At 42.4% G+C, this 25,858-nt stretch overlaps 1 protein-coding gene across 3 annotated transcripts; it reads left to right on the forward strand.

Moving 5' to 3' along the window:
* Nucleotides 1-138: 138 nt before the first annotated feature.
* On the forward strand, nt 139-25,083 carry cenpe (centromere protein E). Of its 3 annotated transcripts, XM_061052650.1 has the most exons (58): nt 139-295; nt 1,575-1,687; nt 1,800-1,889; nt 1,991-2,109; nt 2,585-2,704; nt 2,925-3,006; nt 3,370-3,437; nt 3,518-3,592; nt 3,689-3,740; nt 3,854-3,941; nt 4,119-4,248; nt 4,658-4,777; nt 4,882-5,034; nt 5,133-5,283; nt 5,372-5,465; nt 5,542-6,061; nt 6,161-6,217; nt 6,613-6,780; nt 6,884-6,958; nt 7,617-7,685; nt 8,052-8,183; nt 9,089-9,266; nt 9,378-9,532; nt 9,620-9,880; nt 10,115-10,261; nt 10,403-10,561; nt 10,671-10,778; nt 10,881-11,048; nt 11,145-11,297; nt 11,495-11,722; nt 12,157-12,384; nt 12,819-13,067; nt 13,167-13,259; nt 13,844-13,927; nt 14,055-14,171; nt 14,264-14,380; nt 14,476-14,655; nt 15,400-15,483; nt 15,651-15,734; nt 15,872-16,033; nt 16,147-16,368; nt 16,720-16,803; nt 16,955-17,071; nt 17,154-17,441; nt 18,550-18,771; nt 18,850-18,924; nt 19,083-19,208; nt 19,299-19,469; nt 19,561-19,770; nt 20,570-20,764; nt 21,023-21,226; nt 21,672-21,848; nt 22,339-22,439; nt 22,589-22,686; nt 23,161-23,296; nt 23,387-23,733; nt 23,821-23,859; nt 24,874-25,083. In XM_061052650.1, the coding sequence occupies exons 1-58, from the start codon at nt 240-242 to the stop codon at nt 24,951-24,953; spliced, it is 8,379 nt and encodes a 2,792-aa protein (XP_060908633.1). In that variant the 5' UTR covers nt 139-239; the 3' UTR covers nt 24,954-25,083. The 3 variants fall into 3 exon arrangements, with proteins under 3 accessions (XP_060908633.1, XP_060908635.1, XP_060908634.1); XM_061052651.1 differs by lacking the exon at nt 23,821-23,859 and having other exon boundaries at nt 140-295; XM_061052652.1 differs by lacking the exons at nt 13,167-13,259; nt 13,844-13,927; nt 14,055-14,171; nt 14,264-14,380; nt 14,476-14,655.
* The last annotated feature ends 775 nt before the right edge of the window (nt 25,084-25,858 follow it).

Here is a 25,858-nt window from a genome sequence, read left to right on the forward strand (position 1 = left end):
GATATAAAATAGATAAAATATTGGCGTACTACTGTTTCAGCTCCCCCCGCCCTAAATGGATCCGTCCGCCCAATGACGTCCACCAATCAAAACAAAGAGGTTCAATTTTAAAATTTCGAAGCAGGTCACTCGTTGTGCGGTTGCGGCGTTTTCTAACTTAGCCATTTTTAATACGAATGAAAATGTTTAAAAGTGCGTTTTAGTTTTATATTTAGTGTCTAAATATAAAAGAAGACAAAATGACGCAGGAGTCGGCGGTAAAGGTGTGTGTACGAGTCCGTCCACTAATAGAGAGGTAAGTTTGAGCCAACCGTTTGTTGCTAGCTTTTCTGATGTTATTTACTTAATGTAGTTTATTATTGTTTCACATTATGGACTCTATTATCTTTTAAAATGTACATTATGTGTGTTCCGAGTTATTATTTTGTATTATTGCGTTTCCTGTAAGATGTATGGTCTCTCTGAGGAGTCATAGACGTAAAGTGACGTTAACGTCAAATATTAAAGTTTTAATATCATAAATACAAAGAATCACTTTTTTATGAGTTTTAAAACCAAAAGGCGACACAGATGGTCTTCAGTTAGAGTTTGATTTTCGATAACAATATTGTGTGTTCTTTTAATTGTTGCAGTTTTGTGGCTTTTATGACGTTTTATTTGTTATTAATTCCCCACAGAAAGATTTTAATTAAAGACGCATGAAGGATATAAAAACAAAACATTTTGTGGGTCTGATGGAAACCTGTAAATTGCTTCTTTAAAAACCACACCCAGAATTCATGTTAAAGATAATACACAAGCTTAAAACTCAGTGAATGTCACATTAAAATTGCAGAAATGTAGTCAAAACAGGGTAAATGTTTGATCCCATTTATTTAAACAGGGATGTATTGTGATAATCTTAACAGCTTTTCGATCATCTGATGGCTCTTTTGGGATAATTATATCTATTATAGGATGAACCTATTTGATATGATAGATGATGTTAAATACATATTTTTGAATGACAGGTGATAATAGTTCAAACATTCATGTCTTGTGACTATTTATCTGCTTTTTTTTCTGGTGGGATGCATCTTTTAAAGGATGGTTCTTTTGATGATAGATGATGACACTTTCTTTTCAGTGTGGGGTTTAATTACATTAATATTTAACACAAATGTAGATTTGAACCTTTTATTGTCCAGAATAGTCAACAACTGCAGTTCGAGCAGAAATAAATTTAACTTGGAACAAAGTATGGTGGTGGCGCCATCTTTTAAACGCTGCAAGTTTATGTAACAGAGTCTGCGTGTTGCTTTTGTAGACTTTAAAATTTCCGCAGCTCAAGTACTGAACATCTATGACGATTTAATGTACGGAGACATGCACTAATGGAGAGATGTCCGGCAATGCAACAACTGGCACCTCTTCAGCATCGAGACCATTTTCCATAGGTTGATCTGTACTGGGAACATAAACCCGGGACATTCTGGAGTCTTCAGACTGAGCTACTGCCGCCCCAAGATGGATCTGAGGGGCCAATTCATCTTAATATAATAGTATTTTTTGTTGTGTGTGTGTCTTTGTTTCAGGGAAGAAAGTGCTGCGTCAGAAAGCGCAGAGCCCGCCCATCTGTTTTGGAAAGCCGATAAGAAATCAATCCATCAAATCGATGATGGGAATTCCACAAAGAGCTTCAGTTTTGGTATTTTTTTGCACCATGATGTTTAGGGATTAAGAGACATCTTTGAATTACTTAGTTGAATTTTCTCTGTTTATTATAGTCACAGTAAAAGACTCTCCTCCTCTGTTCACAGACCGAGTGTTCACTGCTCAAGAAACAACCAATCAGCTGTACCAGAACATTGCAAAGCCTCTGGTTGTTTCCACTGTTGAAGGATACAATGGTAAGTAATGTCATGTATACAGTAAGTAAATTACTTATTGTTCTCTTACTGTAGCTGCATGGTGTTTATATATTCTCTCTTTTCCCACTCTGCGACTTCAGGAACCATATTTGCTTACGGGCAGACGTCTTCAGGAAAGACTTTCACCATGATGGGGAGTAACGGCACTCCTGGTGTGATCCCTCTGGCTGTGGAAGATGTCTTTCAAACCATTAAAAATGTAAGAATCACATGTTTGAAACAAGCTGCAGTCTGTGGTTTTGTGAAGATTAGGGTTGTCCTGATAACATTATTTAGCAAAGATACAATTAAAGTATAAAAAAATCAAAGAATGTCAATCAAGTTTAAACACCACAGCAACAAAAATGCAACATATAGATGTCTTAGGCACCCAGGCCCGAGGTAGTTTCTTGTTTTTCATTTTCAAAATAATTGTTTTTTGTGTCTCAACACAAATGTACAAGTATTTGTGATAATTAGACGGGACTGTCTCTTTAGCTCTCAGCGGCTTTTGGTTAAAAATATGACTGAAGATCTGAAGCTTTTTAAAGCTTCTGAACTTTCTGATACCATCGATTATTACAAAAGAGATCGTATCGTTTTATAATCCATGGCATTGAATATTATCAGACATTTTTAAGACATGAGTGAGGATGTTAATTCTAACAGATGCGTTTTCTCTTTTTCCCCCAAAGTTTCCAAAGAAGGAGTTCCTGCTGCGAGTTTCTTACATGGAGATCTACAACGAAACTGTGTCGGATCTGCTGGTGGACAGCTGGAAGAGGAAACCTCTGGAAGTCAGAGAGACAATCAACGTACGTCAAAGTTCAGCATGTTTTGGCTGATCCAAGTCAGTCCATCGCATTATGCAAGACGAACTAGAACCAAGAATTTCTCACACTTCTTATTTACAAATAAAGCTGTCATGTATAAAGTAAAAGACTCAAAGTGTAGCTCCACTGATAGCCAGAAACCCTGAAAAGATGTACTTTGCTGTTTTTTTTATCTGTATATTTCTTCCTTCGCTCTATGCAGAAAAACATCTACGTGGCCGATCTGACTGAAGAACTGGTAACGAATCCTTCACAAGCTCTGTCCTGGATCAGGAAAGGAGAAAGTAAGATCAGAGTTTATTTAACAGTTACCTCCACACTCGGCTTGTTTACATGCTGTTAGAAAGAGTAAAACATTTTGTGTAACTACCACTAAAACCGTACTTTAAAAAGCTCGCTGAGGGAACTGTGGAGCATCCTCAGAACACCTGAGGCTGGAATGATGGTTTTTACTGACGCCAGTTTTAGATAATAAAAAAAAAAGACGTTTTTTGAGATACAAATCATGCAAAGCTGCTCTATAGGTTTCCCTGACTGACAATGAGGAGAATATGGGATTTTTTAAATAGTCCACACACAGAAACTGAAAAACAGTTAATCCAGACATTGCACATTCAGCTCAATTTGTTCCCGCTTTACCTCTGCAGAGAACCGTCACTACGGAAAGACGAAGATGAACCAGCGCAGCAGCCGCTCACACACCATTTTCAGAATGGTTTGTAACTTCACAGCACTCGAGAACATGGAGGATTCTGGGAAAAATCTGGATCTCTGATGATTTATTCTTTCTTTTAGATCCTGGAAAGCAGAGAAAGGAGCGACCCTGCGTCTGGTGAAAACGCTGACGGAGCCATTATTGTGTCTCATTTGGTGAGCTGATTTTCTCTTCATCTTTGCGTGCGTGTTGCTGTTTGTGTTGTCGTTATTCATTTGGTGTCTTAATTTATGTGCTGCTTCATCTTGTAGAATTTGGTAGATCTGGCTGGATCTGAACGAGCGAGTCAAACAGGAGCTGAAGGTAAGCTGGTGTGAAGCCACGGACAGTTTAAAGTCTCTGGAGTTCAGACCGTGTCAAGCATCGACTAAATGCAGTATACAGAGTTTTAGTAATAATCTTTTCTGACGTCTTAGGTGCACGCTTTAAAGAAGGCTGCAACATCAACCGCAGCCTGTTCACACTCGGCCAGGTGATCAAGAAACTGACTGATGAAAGCCAGAAGTAAGTGAAAAGCAAAGGATGGAAAAACTTTCACATTTATTTTCAGGAAGTCTGGATGTTTTTCAGTCTGGGTCTTTTAAAAAAATTTTTATGTATTTTAGAGTCTAAGTAAACGATTGGCACAAAAAGCGTGTTGATCATTACTTTAGGGTGCTCAGTGTCGTTCTCTTTCTTCAGGGGATTCACAAACTACAGAGACAGTAAGCTGACCCGCATCCTGCAGAACTCGTTGGGTGGAAACGCCAAAACGGTCATCATCTGCACCATAACTCCCGTCACTCTGGAGGAGACCCTCAGCACGCTGCAGGTGGGAGGAATAATCAGATTTCTGCCTCCCACACCTTCGCTTGCCTCTACACCAACATTTTTGTATTCTATTATCGTGTTTGAATATTCATTTGTGAGTCTTTCTCCTTTCTCCAGTTCATTTTTGCAAGATCAAAATCTGCAAAAAATTAAGTGCACTTTGTAAAAGGCTTTGAATTTAGGACAAACGGACAGACATAAACATAGTTTATGTGTATTTATGGGAAGATGAAACAACTTGAGTAGCGTCAGTATTTGTAGACCTGTGAGTTTGAACAGAACACCGCTTCTCTCCGTCTCAGAGCTTTGGTTTAAAAAAGGAAAGGAAGTCGGTAACAGATGGTGGTGCCACCTTGCTGAGAGATGAAAACATGAGAAACTAAAGTAGATGATGTTCATTTTTGTACCAGTTTGCCAGCACTGCAAAGAAGATGAAGAATGACCCTCATGTGACGGAGGTCTCCGATGACGGTGCTTTGCTCAAAAGGTACCGCAACGAAATCGTAGACCTGAAGCGCCGGCTTAACGAGGCAAGTCTGATTCTTCTGTTTTTGCTCATTTTTTGACGCGTCACTGAACAAGGCAGGCTGCTCTTCCTCCCACTAACGTATGCGTGACACCTCCCCCTCTGCAGGTTTCTTCGGTCACACAGACCACAGCCACAGAGAAGGACTTTCTCTCCCAGCTGCTCCAAGAGAAAGATCAGCTCCAGAGAGAACAAGAGGACCGGATCAGAAACCTGACCCAGCTGCTCGTCACCAGCTCCAATCAGATCTCTGCTCCAAAGGTAAACATGAAGAAGAATAAAGCTGGAGATATTGTATATCTTTGTCTTCATTAGAATGGTTAAAATGATTTGTGTCCTTTTTTTTTTTTTTTTTTAAGAGGCCTAAACGCAGAGTCACGTGGGGAGGAAAGATGCTCCGACTCGCTCATCCGTCTGCGTTTGAAGGAGGAATGTCTGAGCTCAGCTTTGCAGAACCTTTTTCCGGGAAGAGGAAAGCAGAGCGCTCCTACCTGAGTGAGATGGCGGGAGGTACAGAGGAGCTTACACATTAAAATGAGTTGAATACATGAAGAAGCTGCACTATCAAATAGATAATGGAATGAATATATTTTCACAGACGACGAGGATTTTCATTGGGGGATTCCTGAGGATCTTCCAGAAGACATGGAGCTCAATCAGAGCTCTGTGACTGTTCGGAGCTTTGGAGACAGGTGAATGTCTCTCTTTAGCTTTTAATGTTCTGTATTCAAACATATCATTAATCTGTGTATTTCATCTTTTTTCTAGTCCCAAAGACTTTGTATCTCCGGACCGGATGCGGGAGCTTTCGAGCAAAGTGTCTCACCTAGAGATGCAGCTGGAGATGGAGATTCAGCAGAAAGAGGAAGCCATGATGAAGGTGGAGACATTAGATGACAAAGTGTCGGAGCTGGAGCAGCAGCTGCAGATGGAAAACCAGCAGAAAGGGGAAGCCATGATGAAGGTGGAGACATTAGACGACAAAGTGTCTGAGCTGGAGCAGCAACTGCAGACGGAGAACCAGCAGAAAGGGGAAGCCATGATGAAGGTGGAGACATTAGATGACAAAGTGTCGGAGCTGGAGCAGCAGCTGCAGACGGAGAACCAGCAGAAAGGGGAAGCCATGACGGAGGTGGAGACATCAGATGGCAGGGTGTCGGAGTTGGAGCAGAAGTTGCAGGCGGAGAACCAGCAGAAGCTGGAGGCTCTGGAGAAGGTGGAGATGCTGGAGGTGAGAGTGGCTGACCTGGAGGAGCAGAGCCACACTTCGAGTGACTCTGATGACCAGGTGAGCTGAGTTTGTTTCAGACTACAACCTTTTAGATACAGTTCACGTTTTTAGTTGTGCTTGCTGTTTCAAGACTAATGCTCACATTTTGTTTTCCAGATGAGACGGGAGTTTGCAGAGACCGTCCAGCTGTGTGAACACCTGGCAACCGAGAAGGTAATCCTTAAAGGATTGATGTGACTCTGGCTTATATCACAACACTGAGGACACTGTAAACCTGCAAAAAATCAGTTTTATTGTCATTGCAACATGGGAATTCTCAGTAAACACATTCAAATTCACAATTCTGAATTTATTACAAAAAAGTACATCAATATTCTATGTAAAAAAAATAAAAAAAACAATTTGCACATTTTGCCTGTGGGATTATTAGACTGAGTAGATCGACCATGCTGTACGTCGTTTTGATGCAATTGGATGAAGTTAAAAAAGCCATCAGCTTCCCTTAGGTTAAAACGCTGTTAATGTTAAAACCCTGATTGTCTCCATTAGGTTAATTATTTCAAGTGATGCTTGTAGCCGTTTGATTGGATGAACTTGTATGTCTGCAGGACGTGATGGCTACAGAGCTGGACTACCTGAAGCAGGAGCTGGGGATGTTCATCGAGCAGACCGAGAGTCTGGAGACTGAGAAAGCTGCTATGTGGAAGGAGCTGGAGGAGAGACGAGAGACGGACGAGTTCAAGAGTCTGGAGGAGGAGTTCAGGAAGGAGCAAGAGGTAAACTTGTTGATCATTTTCAGATTCCATCTCGCTGATACAACGCCCAATCCATATACAGTTGAGTTATTTTTGACTTTGTGTTTTCTTTGTGCTCTTACAGAACGAGCTGCAAAATGAAATCTCCAGCTTGAAGGAGGCGGTCCAAGCCTCTGAAGTGCAGAGTCAGGAGCTGCAGGTGAGATGACTCGCTGACAGGGTCCTCCTGCGGTTCATTGCAGGACCTGAAAACCACAAAGTACAGTTCAGTTTCAACTGTTTGCACTCAAACCTGTTATGACCGGCCGAGGGGAAACTGGCATAAAAAGTGACCCTCTCTTTCTTTCCTTACTCCCGATGATGATCCATAAACAGACAAGTTTGAGTGTTAAGGTTAAACACATGTGATTACATTTATCTGTGTTGTAAAAATCAATGAATAATCGTGAACTTAAAATCAATCAAAAATAATCGTGATTAGGATATATGACATAACTATGATTTTATGACGAGTGAGGTCACAAAACGTCTCAGAATTCATCCTGATGCTGTTATTTATCAAGCCTGCCGGACCCCCCTGTCGGGAGTGAAGGGGGCGTGTCAGCTTCCGCATTCAGAGACACGTGCAACCTCACAAACAGCCTCAATCGCAGCGAGGCAGAACAATCTAATGATAACAAACATTAACATAGAATAGACACATATGACCCACAGTAATATCTACTCTCATATCTTGGTTTTGACATCTTCAGTAGAAACAAAAGGTTGTCATTCAAATCCTTGTACCTTCATGTATTGTAACAAATCAGATGTGAGAAGCTGTTTGTTAAATATTCTTTACGTGTCTGCTGTCCTAGAACAAACTAGACGTTTTGTCTGAGGAGCTGAAGAAGAAAAGTGACTTTGTAGAGGAACTCCAAAGTATGGTACGTGAGATTTCTTTCTTTTTCCTCTTAAACATTTTAACGGCATGTGTCCACTGATGCTGTTTTTTGCTCTGCAAGCTTCAGTGAACAAAAGCCTTTAATCTGTCATTATACGGAGTGCTTTATCGGAACGAGGCAGATTGTGTTTACAACTGCAACAAGGCTATAGTGGACTGTGTTTGATCCAAATGTTGCTCATGGCAGCGCTCGGTTAAGAATATGACTAAAGTTATTTGTTTGTTTTTTAATCTTCTGTACGTTTCTGCATGATTACACCAACAATCATAGTAATAACTGAGATTGTATTATTTTAAAACAAGCATTGAAAGTATCACTGTATTGAACATTTTTGCCGCTCCCCTGCAGAGCGGTAAGGATTTGGTGCAGGAGGTGGCGAAACTTCGGCGCTCTCTGGACGACGCCGAGGGGCTCAGCAGAGACACGAAGAAGGAGTGGGCTCACCTGCGCAGCGAGAACATCGCTCTGGAGGAATCCAATGTGAGTGGAGTCAAAACACAAAATCAATTCTGTAAACTATCATTCTATCAAGCATAAAACTTCTACTTAATGATATATCGATGACGAGAGAGAGGGGGGCGCTGTTACCAATGAACAACCTCTTCACTTTAAATCTGATCAAATACATGTTTGATGTTCCTCTTGTTTTGGCGACTCTTAAAGATGAAGAATGAACATATTTTCAATATAAAAATCCAAAACTGAGGAAATAAAAAGGGTCACTTTTCAAAACTTCATGGCCAAAACTTTGACAACATATTTGTACAATTTAGTTAGTGTGCAGGAGTTCATTACAAACAAGAAATTATCCATTAAAAGCACTTTCCTTTCCTAAAAAAAGGAATTTATATTTATCTGACTGCTTGTCTTCATTGTTGATAAAGTAGCCATGTGCTTTTATATTAGAAAACTAAGGATGCAACCCATCGTGATGCACTGAGATATCGAAATGAAATCGAGTCGTTGACAGGATAATTGTAATCGGATTGAATTGCGAGACCAGTGAAAAATGCACAGACCTACACAGCTGGTTTCCCTATTGTTTTTTTTTTTTATTTACTAAAGGTTTAAAATTCTGGTATCATCGTTAAATCTCTAGAATATAATTTAAAAAACTTTTGAATTTATTTTAGTTTGTTTCCACATGATGCTCTGCTGTTTTTCCCCTTCAGTGTATCAGTGTCAGACATTTCTAAGATCAACACCTTGACTTTGTTTAGGACTAACCTTTTTTCATTCTGGCTCTGTTTGTGTTCACACAGACTTATTTCCTAAACTTCATCAGATCACCTCGTTTGACTTCTGTCCAGAATCTTCTATTTAGTCCTAAAAAGACACATATTTGTATCTTTATTTAATGCATCTTGTCCTGCGCTCCTCTCCAGGTGACTCTGACCACAAACCATGAGAACATGGAGGCTGAGGTGAACAGCCTGCGCTTTCAGCTGGAGAAGGAGAAGTCTCGCTACAGACAGATGCAGAGCGATCTGCAGAAAGAACTGAACGTCGTGTTTGACGAGAACACAAAGCTCACCACGCTGCTGGATGGAAAAGTCCCAAAAAGTGAGTTCTAGTGCTGGTATCTGGTTCCTGAGAGGCCTTTCTGATGGTTGGGTTTTGGTTAAAGGACTCTAAAGTGTGCAGAATCAGATGTGGGATGTTCTCTGTCTGTAGATCTGATTGACAGCGTGGAGCTGGAGAGAACCGTGGCCGGCCTGAACAAAGAGCTGGCGGCGTCTCATGAGGCGGAGGAAGCCCTCAGAGCTCAGCTGGACGAGCTCGCTTCAATACAGACTCTTCAAGACCAAGTGGACAATCTGATGCAGCAGGTCAGCCCTCCGAACATCCTTATATTGCAGATCTTATCACAGACATGAGATCCAATCATGTGGTGTCGTTCTGTCTGTTCTCATCAGGTGTGTGAGCTGACGGAGGAGCTGTGTGCCGCTCAGACTCACAGGGACAGTCTGATCTCGGCTCAGGCTCAGAGTCAGGAGGAGGCTCTGCAGCTCAGAGACGCCCTGCAGATGAGCCAGGAGGAGATCCTGACGGTCCGAGCAGAGCTGAGCGATGCAGCGCTGAGAGAGGAGCAGGTGGAGTCTCTGCGTCAAACCCTGGAGAACTCCGAGGCCGAGAAGAGTCAGCTCAACTCTGCCGTCCAGGAGGAACTCTCAAAGGTGAGCTGAGGAAAACTAAAAATGACACTGCCGCCTGATCCGATCTGTAGTAAAGTTAGTACAGACAGTACAAAGGAAGGTCAAATTAAAAAATGCACAACCGACATTTCAATGTTTCTGATCTAAATTTGATCAACGTACATTAGTGTAAGTAAATGATTGTAGTCTTCAGCATAGGTTGGTTGTTTGTAGTAAAGGACTTCAGGTTAAATCATGGTTATATTTCTTTTGTAGCTGACGGAGAGTGAAGAGCTGAGAGAATCGCTGACAGAGAAACTGAATGACATGCAGCAGCTGGTGAAGGATTTGGAGGAGAAGCTCGCTGACAGTGAAGTTTCCAAGACGACCGAAGAGGAGATCAGCAAAGAACTCCAAGAACAAGTACTGTAATCTCCTTATAGCTGCATTTCTGTGACATCTCTTACTGTGTCTTCTTTTTTCTGTGTTTTCTTGTGTTAAATATGATGGATATGTGAATAATTTAAATAGTAGGTGTAAACAAGTTTATTTGTACTGTTGCAGCTGAACCAGCTGACTGAAGAGCTCCGGGTTGTCCGAGCAGAGACAGACACCTCAGTGTGTGCTGGAGCTCAGCCTTCAGCAGAGACGGAGAACAAGCTCTTCACTGTGGCTGCAGAGAGAGACCAGCTCAAGGCCGACCTGCAGAAACATGTGGACATGGTGAGACGCTGCTTTTGACCAAATTACAACATGTCTGGTTTTATCTGTTAATTTATGTTGTCTTTAACTTTAGTAAGCCTTCCTACTCAATGTGTTACGTCATTTTCAGGCTGCAGAGACGCAACTTCTTCTTCAGTCGCTTCAAAACGAGCTCCAGGAGCAGAGGTCAGATCTGGAGAAACTGTACGAGCAGAAGGAGTCTGATTTAAGGGAACAGGTGAGTTGAATATATGTGAAGCAGTTTCTTTATCCATGACGTCTTTTTTCCCCTTTCAGTGTTGAAACTGCTCGACTGTTGTTTGAAAATCTTTCTCAACAGATGCAGAGTCTGTCAGAGGAGCTCGAGCGCATGCGAGCGGAGAAAGAGACTCTGCCGTCCGCAGCTCAGATGTCTTCAGAGGAGACTGAGAAGCTGCTGTCTGCTGTCTCCACGCTCACCGCCGAGAGAGATCAGCTCAGGATGGACCTGCAGGAAAACGTGGAGCTGGTGAGTTAATATCTCACTGCTCTGTCAACACTTTTAAAATGCTTTTATTTCCCCGCACGTCATTGGTCAAATTGTAATCCTTTCTTGGCTAAACAGATGATAGAGAATCAGGACGAGCTGAGGACGGCTCTGGAGAGAAACAATGAGCAGAAGGAGATGATTAAACAGCTGCAGTCTGCACGAACATCCAAACAGGACGGGCCTGATCCGTCTGACACCAGTGCACAGCTGGAGGAGCTGCAAACACGAGTAAGAGATTCTGAGGATAAAGAGGAAAACCACATATTTACTAGAATTTTCACGAAACCAGATTTATTAAACTTCGATACTATTCTTGTAAAAATCGAACAATATTGATATCTGGTTCAAAGAGGGCAACACAAGTAGAAGTCCAAAGCAGCCCAAAGTCAAGAAATGTCTCACTAGAAGTGTTTACATTTCCACAGATGATGACACTATCAGAGCAGCTGCAGAGCGTTGAATCAGAGAGAGACGCTCTGCTGTGTGAGCGGACGGCCGACTCTCAGACTGAGGAGATGGAGAAGCTGCAGCACAGAGTGACGTCTCTCAGCGAGGACAGAGATCAGCTGCAGGACACTCTGGATACTCTGAGGCAGGAGAAGCAGCAGCTCAGGGAGGAGAGTGAGGGCAGGATGGAGACCCTGCAGGAGGAGGTTTGTGTCTGTCAGAGAGCTTTTCTTCAAGGGTCATCCCAATACCAGAATTATTATAGTAGAAATATTAAGTCATAAAGTTAAGTGTCATCCAACCTCTCTGGAGGTTACATCAATACAGTTGCATTCTTTAAAAGGCACTTTTAGATCAGTTTTCCAATGACATATGAGGGACATTATTACCATTTTGAAAGTTAAAGATTTACACTTTCCCACAAACGTAACAAGTCCATATTCAGTCTGTTGTCAGCAGCTGTTTCCATTTGTGGGAAAGATAAAAGCTGCAGATCTGTGTTGAAGTTTAACGGTGCCTTAAGGAACATTTGAGCTAAAAAGGCTGCTTTAATAGCCTCCTTACAGGGCTGCACACATGAGATAAATCCTAACAAGTATATACGAAGTTTAGATTAAGAATGATTATTTTTACCCAACAGATGAAAACACTAACAGAGCAGCTGCAGAGTGTTGTGTCAGAGAGAGACGCTCTGCTGTGTGAGCGGACGGCCGACTCTCAGACTGAGGAGATGGAGAAGCTGCAGCACAGAGTGACGTCTCTCAGCGAGGACAGAGATCAGCTGCAGGACACTCTGGATACTCTGAGGCAGGAGAAGCAGCAGCTCAGGGAGGAGAGTGAGGGCAGGATGGAGACCCTGCAGGAGGAGGTTTGTGTCTGTCAGAGAGCTTTTCTTCAAGGGTCATCCCAATACCAGAATTATTATAGTAGAAATATTAAGTCATAAAGTTAAGTGTCATCCAACCTCTCTGGAGGTTACATCAATACAGTTGCATTCTTTAAAAGGCACTTTTAGATCAGTTTTCCAATGACATATGAGGGACATTATTACCATTTTGAAAGTTAAAGATTTACACTTTCCCACAAACGTAACAAGTCCATATTCAGTCTGTTGTCAGCAGCTGTTTCCATTTGTGGGAAAGATAAAAGCTGCAGATCTGTGTTGAAGTTTAACGGTGCCTTAAGGAACATTTGAGCTAAAAAGGCTGCTTTAATAGCCTCCTTACAGGGCTGCACACATGAGATAAATCCTAACAAGTATATACGAAGTTTAGATTAAGAATGATTATTTTTACCCAACAGATGAAAACACTAACAGAGCAGCTGCAGAGTGTTGTGTCAGAGAGAGAAACTCTGCTGTCAGAGAAGGAGACGAGCTGTCAGAGCTCCTCGGAGGAGATGGAGAAGCAGCAGCTCAGGGAGGAGATGGAGAAGCTGCAGCACAGAGTGACGTCTCTCAGCGAGGACAGAGATCAGCTGCAGGAGACTCTGGAGGCTGTGAGGCAGGAGAAGAAGCAGCTCAGGGAGGAGATGGAGGAAAGAATGGAGATGGTATGTTGACACTGGTTCTTCTAAATGTTCATGTCTATATGTCATTTTTTGTCGGCATTGAAAGAAACAAATAATAAACGGATGGTTTCTCTTTCACAGGTCGCATTAGCTCATAGCGAGTTAAACCAGCCACAAACACTGAGCTCAGACCTGCAGACACACGATGAGAGAGTGACACAACTTCAGCAAGAGGTAGGAAACGTTCATCCATCCTGACGACGATCAACATCACACATCTGCATGCATCACAGCTTTCAGACATGATGACGGTCTTTTAGGATGTATAATGGGGGCTTTTGGATTGGACAGTGGACAGAGTAGGAAACAAGCAAGAGAGAGGGAGTGGGGGAATGATATGCGGTAAAAGGAGCCACAGGTCTGACTTGAATCCGGGCCGTCCGCTTGAGCGGCTATAGCCTATGTACATTGGGCGTGACCTAGCCGCTAGGCCATCTGAGCCCCATGATGATGTTTTTTGAGGACCCTTCTGGGACCTTTTTATGAGGTTATTTTGACAGGCTTGCAACTCTTCCCTCTCAATAGCTATAAGCAGAAACATAAAGCACAGGATCTATATCACCATAAGTGACCCCCGCCCTCCTTTATTCTCTCTTTTTTATCTTTTTCTAGTTTGGGATGTTATTTTTTTAGCAATGTAACTATTGTTAACATGCTACAATTCTCATGACATTTTACATACTTTATCTATCATACATGAAAAGAAGAAAATATATGAGTTGTGTCAAATTAAAGTGGTCACACCCCCCCCCCCACAGACAGAACAACTTCAGGCTGCACTTCAGACCGTCAGCGAGGAGAAGAGTCGCCTGGAAGAAGAGCTGCAGAGAAATGTGGAGACGGTGAGAGAAATTTGGTTTTTGATGCCAAACAGACTTTGCTCACCAACTTCTCTGTATTCTACCTCTCATATTGATACATTCATAATAGATCAGTGGATAATCTGCAACTTTTTGTCTGAACTTTCAGGCTGCAGAGACACAGAGTCGTTTAGAGTCACTTCAACAGCAGCTTCAGGAGCAGAATCAAAGAAACAACGACCTGGAAAGTTTGAGCCGTGAGGGACGAGCTCAACTAGAACAACAGGTCTGTTTCTCATTACATATCTCACTAAAGACGTATAAGTAAGTGTCCCTTTTCATGAGAACTATATCTGTTTGATGCTCTCTCATTATCAGGTGTCAGAGGCTGAGTGTCGTCTGCGTTCTCTGGAAGACGAGCTCCAGCAGGAGAAACAAAATAACTCAGATCTGATGAAACTCTGTGAGCAGAAGGAATCCGACTTAGAGCAACAGGTGAGTTCTAATTTAATAAAAAAAAACTGTTATTTAACACATCCTTCATTACAAACATCTCATGAGTGCTGTTTGAAAAAATCTTTCACCCACAGACGAAGACTCTGTCAGAGCAGCTCACGGTTGCTCGAGCGGAGAGGGACGCCGTGATGTCGGAGAAGGAGACGAGCTGTCTTCACTCCTCGGAGGAGATGAAGGAGCTGAAGCACAGATTGACGTCTCTCAGCGAGGACAGAGAGCAGCTCAGGGAGGAGATGGAGGAAAGAATGGAGATGGTATGTTAATGCTGACACTAGGCAAGTGTTTACAAACACTGCACATACAAAGCAACAATGTTACTTTTCTTCCTTAAGAGGAATCACGAAGCTAAACAACTTTTAACAGGGGAAATGTCGTCTTTCACACATCCATTAGATCGCTCCTGCTGCCTGCTTATAGAACTATGTTAGTTTGGCAGCAGGCTGCATTTCTCTAGCCAGAAGTGTGTACGGCTTTACGGCACTAGCCAGTTAGCCCATCTCTGTTCTGTTTGATACAACGGCTGAGGCTAAAAGAAAACGAGGACGGTGACAGATGAAGCTAAGAAGAGAATGGCAGAGAGGGAGTGAGCGAGCAGGAAGCAGAGTGTACATCCCTGCAGATATTATTCAGAACAGATTGAGACGTAACGTTATGCTGTATCATTATCAGTGTCATCGTTGCCTCATGCTTAGCAGCTCAACTGGGTGCAGAAAGTCATTTAACCCAACTTATGTGTCAGGTTTGATACAAATAAATAAATCCATCTACACCAAAAACTTGTCTCAACATCAGGCTGTAGATCGGGCAGAGTCATGTTTGTACGTCATCTAGCAATATTACTGCGCCTTGGCAGTCTTCTTTGGTTTCTAACAACACCCCTCTGCTTGTCAACAAATGCATGCTGACTGTGATCACACAAGAGAGTAGATACAATCTTGCAGAGATCTAATTTTTGTGTTCCTCTCTCTCTCTCTCTCTCTCTCTCTCTCTGTGTTTAGCTGCAGAGTGAGTTACAGCAGCAGCAGCTCAACTCTGAGCCTCGATCACTGAGAGAAGAACAGGAGGCTCAACAACTCCTGCAGGTCAGATCACATCAATCACATCTTCTCCTTTAGCAAATTTTCACCCCTCATCTGCATCTTTTACTTTTCAACTTCACGATTTAGGATACCACTTATATTGTCTCTGTGACGATCCTCTTTTTCCTCATGAGAGAATGAGACTAAAACTGTCGCTGTCTGTGATTCAGATCCAACAGCTGGAGGAACATCTGTCGAGGGCCAAGCAGGAGGTGAGCCAGCTGAAGTCTGACCTCCAGGAAAATGTAGAATTGGTGAGTTAAGATAATAGTTTTTCAATCACTGACTATTCTTTGCTTAAAAAGCATTTCACAGATAAGTGAATGTACTGTTTGTTTGCAGCTCTTGTTTTAAAAAAAAAAAAAAAAAAAAAATTGGTGATTTCTTCCAGATGATCGAGAACCAGGAGGAGCTGAGAGTTTCCCAGGAGAAGATCAGAGTCCTGCAGGAAGAGATCAACGTGATGAGGAAGGAGAAGACGGAGCTGGAGAGCAAACAAAGCGAGAGGAACGATGGAGAGGCAACGCTGCAGATACAGCAGCTCCAAAACAAGGTTTGACACACTTTGATCAATTTATTAAACAGGTCACACAAAATAAACCTGCTGTTGCTTCCTTAATAGATCATGTAACTCACAATGTTTACAACGCCCTTTCTTTCCTTCAGGTTCAGAGTGTGACCGAGCAGCTGCAGAGCGTTGAATCAGAGAGAGACGCTCTGCTGCGTGAGCGGACGGCCGACTCTCAGCCTCACAGTGAGGAGATGGAGAAGCTGCAGCACAGAGTGACGTCTCTCAGCGAGGATAGATATCAGCTGCAGGAGACTCTGGAGGCTGTGAGGCAGGAGAAGCAGCAGCTCAGGGAGGAGATGGAGACCCTGCAGGAGGAGGTTTGTGCCTGTCATTTACCTCAGATAATAGAACAATAGTTATTTTAAAACGACTAGATTTGTGAAAGAAAAAATAGTTAATTGTTTTGCATCTGCTTTGAAAGAAGAAAAAAAAAAAGATACAATGCACCGGTAGTTGTTTAAATATAGAGTTAGAGTTAAACACCTTTGTGCCACTTTCCTCTGCAGTTTCAGATTGCATTTCATAATAAAGGGGCACAACAAACGTACACACTCAGACATGCAGAGCTGTTCCACCTTTCCAGCTCTTATGTTACACATTACAGGTGCATGTTGTCTGTTTCCCATTGATGACAGAAAGTTAGAATTAATCCATATTTTCTTCTACAGGTAGCCCAGCTGAACATGACTCTGCAGACTCTGATGGAGCAGAAGAAACAGCTGGAAGACGATCTGCAGCAGAACATCAACACGGTGCGGAAAAAAACAATTGTCATCACGGAGTCAATCTGAGCTGAAACCTAAGAGAAATTACTAAATTTATTTAGTTCAGATTATTGTTCTAAACTCCTAAATGTTGTGTGTTTGAGTATTTGTCTGACAAAAGCTGACATTTGACTTTTAGGCTTCAACATCTCAAGAGCTCCTAGAATCAGTCCAAGAGAAGCTGCAGGAACAAAAACGAGTCAACGGCAACCTGGAGAGAGAGATTCAGGAGAAGGATGACGCTCTAGATCAACAGGTGAGTGTCAGTTTGTTATAAAAAAAAAAAACAACTAGCTTCCAGAGAAGGAGTTTTCCTCTGACTGATCCTCTCTTCTCAGGTGAGGACACTAACAGAGGAGCTGCAGAGTGTTTCCGCAGAGAGAGACAAACAGGTGAAGACTCTGTCAGAGAAGCTCACGGTTGCTCACTCAGAGAGGGACGCTGTGATGACAGAGTTGGAGACGAGCTGTCTGAGCTCCTCGGAGGACATGGAGAAGCTGCAGCACAGAGTGACGTCTCTCAGCGAGGACAGAGATCAGCTGCAGGTGACTCTGGAGGCTGTGAGGCAGGAGAAGCAGCAGCTTGCACAGACCATGGAGGACAAGATGGAGACACTGCAGGAGGAGGTTTGTGTCTTTCAGATAGATTTACTTCTAAAATGTCCCGTTTTCACTCTTTAGGCCTGCAAAGAGCAGTCGAAAAAGTCAGCCGACCTCTCAAAAGGCAAATTTTAAAGAGATCAACAGTAACAATAGAAAGTCTTTCAATCAATATTTGTCATCCTGGAACAAAGCCAACCTGCTACCAAATACTCATGACTATAAATCATTTGATCCTGATTAAAAATTTATCAAAAAACACCTGACAAACAATAGCTTAACACTTCTTTCTACAGTTATCTTTATTTTATCACTAAAAGCGACCGAAAGCGATTGAAAATTCATCCCCGTTCATTTTGTATTGCAAGCTGATGCAAGTTCTGCTGATGAAGATAGTGACACGAGCAGGCTGGCTGCGTGACTGTTTTAACATTTTTTCTCCGTCACAACATCATAATCATTCATTGAATCAAACGTTGGTATATTGTTCTGTTAATAACCTTGAGTGCTCTTTAGATCGAAAGACTCCTATATTAAAGTCAATGAGTGACAGGCAGAGTCGGGCAGCGCGACTAGGGAGCTGTCAGTAATTCAAAACTTTCACTGCAGGCTGAGAGCTCGACTAATGTACTGTAGCTAGTACGGGTACAAACTCCACAAAGTGAAGACAGATGGAACTAAAAGAGCTGCAGAGCTGCACACAAACTGCATGTTGTGGATTTTGATGAACACTCGAACGGTTTAGTGGGGGGGGGGGGCATCTTTGATTGTAATTTCTAGTTCAACATCAGAGGCCGTCATGATGGCTGCTGCCTTCATCTATGTACTGATATCCCAAGTTGGTTTTCAACCTGAAGAAATATTGTAGTGTTTTACATATTGAGAGATCTTGTAGCAAGACATCTCATCAGACTCCTTCCAGCCCTACTTATCTGACATTTATTAATGGGGCCCTAGAATCTAGACCCTGATCCCTGCAGTTAGAAAACTCTGAGGTCAACCACAATTTCCTGAAAGATGCTGCTTAAAAAAGTACATCGGGTTAGGCTTCATACATTGTGTCTTACACATGGTACAGTTTATATGTAGTTTAAACTATTTAGAGATTAAAAAATGATCTTTTTGTACCCCACAGATAAAGACTGTAAGTGAGCAGCTGCAGAGCGTTGTATCAGAGAGAGACGCTCTGCTGTGTAAGAGGACAGCCGACTCTCAGACTCACAGTGAGGAGATGGAGAAGCTGCAGCACAGAGTGACGTCGCTCAGCGAGGACAGAGATCAGCTGCAGGAGACTCTGGAGGCTGTGAGGCAGGAGAAGCAGCAGCTCACACAGACCATGGAGGACAGGATGGAGATGGTACCTGCGTTTCTAGATACAGAATGCTTTTGGGCTTAACTTTGTTTCCATGTTACTAATAGTCTCTTCCCCTTTCAGATCTCGTCCCTGCAGGAGCAGCTGAGCAGGCAGGAGGCTGAGAGAGAAGAGAGGGAGGCCGAACTGCAACAGAAGGTACGTTCAAAATCATTAAATGTCAGAGTCAGAAAGTAAAAGTCACAATGTAACAAGATAGGCCTTATTCTTTTTTTGTCATCACTCTTGAGTTATCGGCCTCACTCCTCAGTTTTCAGAAGATTTAGTGATGATGGTTTTGCTCGCTTGTCTTTCAGCTGCTCACTGAAGCGAACGAAACCATCTCCGCCCTCAAAGGGCAGCTGAGCTGTTTGGATCAGAGCAGCAGAGGAGTCAAAGAGAGTGCAGAATCACAGCTGCAGGACTCTGCTGATCAGCTTCAGGTAACTTTAAAAAAAAATTATTTAGTCAGCTGAGAGGCAAACGTTACAGTTAAGCACAACTCAGATCTTGCTGAACTCGTGTCTCTGCAGGAAGCGTTCAGAAAGTTGCAGAACTTCATCGAGGCGTGCTCCAAGTTTAACTCCACAGCTCTGGGTTTGGCCCCGACCGTGCAGGAATCGCTCACCCCCCTGCCAAAACCCGCCAACGAAGCCTTTTGTCAGGTTGAACTGCAGGCGGCGCAGACTCTGGGAGAGATCATTGTAAATATGAACATTTCTTTAAATCTGAAATGTATCAAAGCTCTCTAAGGATCAGGTAATAACATCAACGCCCTGCTATCTGCCCCCTCAGGATCACGTGCAGGGGAGTGCGCAGGGCTACAGGACTCTGTTTGAGGAGCTGGTGAGGAAAGATCTGGATGTTTACGAGGAGAGACGCCTGCAGGACGTGTTGCTGTGCAGAGCTCAGGCCCCCAGCTTCTCTGTGAAAGACGAGGACTTTAACTCCATGTGGGAACAGAGACTGAGCGACCTGCTGGACAAGAGGAACCTCTACCTGAAGGTGAGCTGTTCTTAAACGTTGTCTCAATGGCCAATAACAGTATGTCCAAACCTGTGTCCTCTATTGACCTGTTTTAGTGGACTACTAAAAAAAAGCTAACAACATGAACAGATCTCCATTAGCGCCTTGTTTCTGTGTATCTTCGTAATAGAATTTGTAACCAGCTTTGCAGCGGCTGTGGGTTCAAATCCGATCTCTGCCCTTTGCTTCATGTCATCCCTCTCTCTCTCTTTCTTTTTCTCTCTCTCTCATGCCATCATTTCCTGTCTCTCTTCAGCCGTCATATCTAATAAAGGCAGAACAGTCAAAAAGAAAATGATCGGTGTAATCTAAGTGCATGACAAGGACACTGGCACTGTTTCCTGAATGCTGTTGGAATAATCAGTCAGTGGTACAGCTGAGTTTGCGGGATTTTAGTTAGTCATGATAAATTCACTGAGTGCTGCCTTTGGAAAACTAATGTTTTTAATAAAAACAACTTTCAGACTTTGACGAGGGTTGGGGGCAGCCACCTGTAATATTATATGCAGGACAAACCCTGCAGATAACACATCTGTTTTAAAACCCCTCAGGATGAGTCCAAAACTGTAGTTTCCATTTGACATGCTTTATGGAGGTTTGTTTTTGCTCCTCTATAGTCTTATTGTGATAAAACTTACTTGCATACTGAACTCATAAAAAGATCAAGCAGCTGTTTCTTCCTGGAGGATCTCAGAGATTCTTAACCAAATTAACAATTAGTAAAAGAGCTCCTAAGAAGAGTAGGTATTTACCTCTATGATGTCTGTTGTTTGTGCAGAAAATGGAGTGTGTTTCGGAGAAGCTGTTGGAGAACATTAAGATGTACTCCAGTGAGGTGTCCACTGAGAAAAGAGAGCGGGCGAGGTTCAAGGAGCAGCTGAAGCTAACCAGCACCCGCGAGCTGGACTCCTTCCTGAGCCGAGAGCTGGACACCAGATCAGCTCTGTCTCGCAGCAGGAAGACCACTCTGAAGGTAATAACTCCAACTCCCGTATCTGCAATGTTGTTGTGCAATTTAGACGATGTGCAGGAGTTTATTGCACTTTTTGATGGACTCATTCCTCTCCTACACACCTGTCTTATAAAAAAAGATGTAGGTTTATTTTAAAGCTTCAGTGCTTTTCCATACTGTGATCATTAAACACATGGTATTAAAAAAGAATAAAAAATTGACCACCTTGCTACCAGTTTCCCCACAGTGTATAAATGTGACATTGCTTCTTTCCTGCAGGGCATCATCGATGAACACAACAGTCTGTTCGGGGAGATGAAGCTGCTGCAGACTCAGACAGACACTCGGCTCCAAGAGGAGAGAAGCAGAAGGTTGACACTGCTGCAGCCACTAGAGGGCGCTCCTCTGAAGACTGAGCTGTCTCTGATGAAAGACAACAAGCAGCTCTGTCTTCAGCTCCAGGAAACAGAGGAAAGAATCAAAGTATGTGTGTACGGTGTGCACGTAATGTCACAATCAATTTGACGGCTAGTGCTCACTGGGATGTTCAATAAAAATGCTGATTTTTTCAAATGCGCCCAAGAGTTTGCAAATTAAATCTTAGGGCACTGGTTGCTATTTCACACAGTCTTAAGTCCACTGTCCTGCTGCACAGAGTACTCCGTGTACAGCACCTGATTTATATGAATCAGTCCTGAAACCATTTGCTGTTGTTAGAGTAACTTTAGATCTGTCAGCTGTTTTAAAGATTTACATCTTCAGTTGAAACCTCTTAGTTTAAGGCTCAGTATTGAGAGACGGATGTAGTATTATCAAGGGAAAGATTTCTCCCTCACCTGTTCCTATGCACAGCAGTGACATGTAATGTGTAGCAGAGCTGAGAAACTGTGAATCTTCTTGTTGGTGACAGGTGCGTCTCTGTTTTCAGGCTCTGTGTGCGCACAAACAGCAGCTGGAGGAGGCTCAAATCAAAGCCAACAACAGGGTGTCCAACCACAAAGAGGCCACACAGCTCCTGCAGACGGAGCTGCAGGACAGCCGTGCTCAGGTGGAGGAGAAGGAGAACATGATCCAAACTCTGAGGAGCAAACTGAGAGAGTCGGAGGTCGGTCTGAAGCAGCTTCTGTTATCCTCAGACTGTGGATCACATCTTTGAATTAACAATGAGCAACTTTATCCGGACGTTGTCACGATATCTGAATTTTAAACTTTGATACGATTCTAGTGAATATCTAGCGATGTCAAACAATGGCAACAAAAATAGAAGTGATGTGCATCTGATATTTAGTAATTTATTGTTTTTAATGAACAAAACTTGCAAGCAAACTCTAGCACACTGTCTAAATGTGGATACTGAAATGTTGCCAAAGTTTTTGTGCAATGTAGACATTGCTCTCCCTCTTTCACTCGCAGCATAGTTTCTTAAAGGATTTGATACTTTTCAACACTATCGATCATTAAAGTGCCTGACATTGTGTTGATTTAAAGGCGTTGTATGGAAAACCACAACCTCACTGTATTCTGGTCTTGTGTGGTGTTTATTGTTGTTGTTCAAAATAACTTTGTAAGCTGATATTTGTGTCTTTGTGTTTCAGAGAAATGCCAACCCCAGTGCTGCTGAGCTGGAAAAACTCCAGACTAAATTATTCAAAATGGAGGTGGAGTTGAGTTCAGCGTCTGATAAGCACCAACAAGAGTAAGAGCATTTTGATTGTTTCAAACATGGAACTTCATTTGATTATAAAAATGTTAAGAAACCCTTTTTCAGCTGTCTTGATACCTTCTAAATCAGAAAAACATGTCTGGATTTATTCTTTTCCTTCTCTGATTGTCTGTTGTCATCAGGATCCAGAGGATGACCACGCTGCTGAAGGAGAAAGAAGAGTCTCTGAGGAAGCTGAAGGAGACTTTGAGGAAATCCCAGCAGCAGGGAGAGGAGTCGTGTGAGTTCACAGTGTGTGTCTGTGTTACTGTTCTGGAGAAAGGTGTTATTTTTTTCCTTGAATAAACAGAGTGTAGTATCTGAAGATGACGAGCCAAAAAGACGGACAGGCAACAGTTTCAGAACTGTTTGCAAAATGTCTCTTCTAAATCCAAATATATACTTTTTCTTTCTCTGCTAAATTGGCGCTAATTCATCCAAGAGTAGCCATCTAAGCATTGCTTGGCTAAATTAAGTGTTTTTTTGTTTGTTACGATCAATTCAGACTTTCACTAACCTCAGGTTACACAGTTGTATGTGCAGCTACTGATGAAGCGTCAGAGCTGTTTATAACAACTGTAAATAAAAAGTGTATTTAAGGGAGAGGAGGACAAGTGGAGTGGCTGTGAAATCAATCCAGCATTTCTAGTTCTTGTAAGTATTTGTTACTCATTTAAAGAGGAGACTATCACTAATTTAGGCTTGTTGAATTCAGTCCTGCAGGGGGAGGACCTTCATGCCAGACTCACAAACCCCAGAGGAGTCGTCATCAAGACCAGCATCCTGCAGGAGAAGACCAAACTGGAAGAGGAGGTCAAGCAGCTGCAGATGAAAATAACCGAGCTGGAGAGGTGAGGTGCAGCCGTCTGAGGGTGAAACAGCGCCGACGGGTGGTGTTATTTGTTTAATCTCACATCTTATCCGTCCCTCTGTCCCTTCAGCCTGGTGTCCGCCCAGCAGGCCGAGATCGGCAAGTGGAAGAGCAGAGCCATCAAACTGAAGGCCAAGAACAGAACCGACGCAGACAAGCCCTCACCCCCCTGCACCCCCACCAAAAGAGGCCTCCCCGTCACAGCCGACTCCTCCACCTTCTACAGCTCACCCAAGAAGTTTCTGATCACTCCCAGGAAGCCTTTGGAGTCTCCCATGAAACAGCTGGACTCTCCAAATGTCCCTCTGCTCGACTCCCCTAAGAGCCGGTTCTTTGACGTGGGTGGAGGCACCGAGCTGCTGTCCAGGACCTGTCCCAAACAGTTCTTTGATAACTCCAGCCTGGGAACTGTTCCAGGTAAGCTCCCCCTGAAGTTCCCCTCCTGTACTGTTGTGGGTCTGATAATCCTGACGCTATAAAGACCTGAGCTGTTTGTTTTACCAGAGGTGTCCGATGTTCCTGATTCACCAGCTGAAGAGAAGGGTAACTGTTGTAACTTCTGTTTCACTGAGGGTGTGCTAACAGAAGCATGGGGTGATGGGACTCTACCAGTCGGACACAGGCTTAAAACCTGAATCAGGATGAGGGTTTCCATAATACCAGAATTTTACACTTATATTTAATACTTGTAAAAAAAAACAGATGACATCCATGCCTGTTTTTATACCATGACAACAAAAATAGACGTTCTCTGGACCTATTTCAATATACATTTTTCGATGACCAAAAATTGCAGACTAACTCCTGTACACTGTCTTAATTCTACAAGTTGGCAATGTTTCTATACCCAAATGTTGCCAATCTTATCTGTACAATATCGACAGTGCTCTCTCTTTTACTCACAGCAGCTTTTGGTAAAAAATGTGTCTAAGATCTTAAAGGTCACATATTATTCTCTTTTTCAACCAGTTTAAGTAAGTCTCAGAGCTCCTCAAAACATGTGTGTGAAGTTTCTTGTTCTAAATCCACTCTGATCCTGTATTTGATCATGTCTATAAACTCTTCTATTTCAGCCCTGCTCAGAACAGGCTGTTTCTGTGTCTGTACCTTTAAATATGTTAATGAGCTGTGTCTGACCACGCCCCTCTCTGGAAGGGCTTGGGTGGCTTAAGCTTTCACGCTCCATGTCCTATTGTTTACGGTGAGAAGGCAGACTCAGAGGGCAGAACAAACACCTAGCTGTGGGAGTGTCACCCACCTGGGGGAGGGGCTACTGCCCTTTGTGATGTCATGAAGGGAAAATCTCCAAACAACCTGTTTGAGCACACATTTTCTGAAAAGTGGAGCAGGCAAAAGACGGAGAGGATGGACTTTTCTAATTACTGGGGGGTGTAGACAGACTAGGGACACGTATTAAAGTTTGACAAACATGGTAAAGTGTGTTTTCCGTAATATGTGACCTTTAATTATTTGAAGCTTTGATACTTTTTGATACTACCGATCGTTAAAATAACAATGATGTTATCGTTTTGGAACACGTGATGTGTTGTGTTTCAGGTGCGGGAGCGTCTGCAGACAGAAAGGACGAGTGGTGGCCTCAGTCTCCAAAGCAGGAGGACATGTGCAAGACCCAGTGAAGAGTTTCACACAACGTGCAATAACTTTAAATGTATCTCTAATGTTTCAAGCTTTTACTTTTTCTCTAATTCCTTTATTCCAACCTTCTGTTTGTCTTTTAAGTTTAAATAAAAAAAATCTCTTAATAAACTCTTTGACTGTTATTTTAACATACCTATATATTTGAAACGGTAGCTCAATGGCAGTGTAATGTTTTCAAGTGAATTCACTTTGTTCTTGATGTTAAAATCTTTATTTATTGTACATAGGTCAGTAATCCGGTTTGTAATGCTGCTCTGAATTACAGAAGCTACTTTTAGTGAAGAGTTGATTACACATTCCTCACTCACATCTCACTCACTCAAAAATATTCAGGAATAATATCGAGACCCCCCCCCCCCTTAATATTTCCTATAAATGTTTTGAATTTTAGGATGTGATCTTATCTAAAGGTTGATTAGATGGTATCTAAAAGTTTAGAATACCTCCAAAAGTGATACAACCTATTGACTCTAACTATCATAATAAATAGCAATAATAGAAAATATGCTGATATATAATTTTACAATTGCTTTCTTGTTCGTATATAAAACATTATAAACAAACACTGCACACACAGCCCTCCAACATACAATGTTTCAATATGTCATTAGTTCCTGCTCAGTTCTGTTCTGTCTTGTTTTTGCCGTTTTAAATGTTAACACTGTCCCCACATAGTATTGCTCTTGTAATGTCTCTCACTCACCCTGTACTGTTCTGCATCACTTCATTTAAAATAAATATATACATATATATATATATACTAAGTATAGTTTTCAGATTCACAAATTATATAAATGATCCATAATACATGTATCTCTCAATTACTGCCTTATCTGTAGCGTCTATTTTTGGGGACGTCGTGTATGCAGGCAAACCAAGTCCT

The sequence above is a fragment of the Labrus mixtus genome, chromosome 12, assembly GCF_963584025.1.
Source record: "Labrus mixtus chromosome 12, fLabMix1.1, whole genome shotgun sequence".
NCBI classification, from domain to species: domain Eukaryota; kingdom Metazoa; phylum Chordata; class Actinopteri; order Labriformes; family Labridae; genus Labrus; species Labrus mixtus.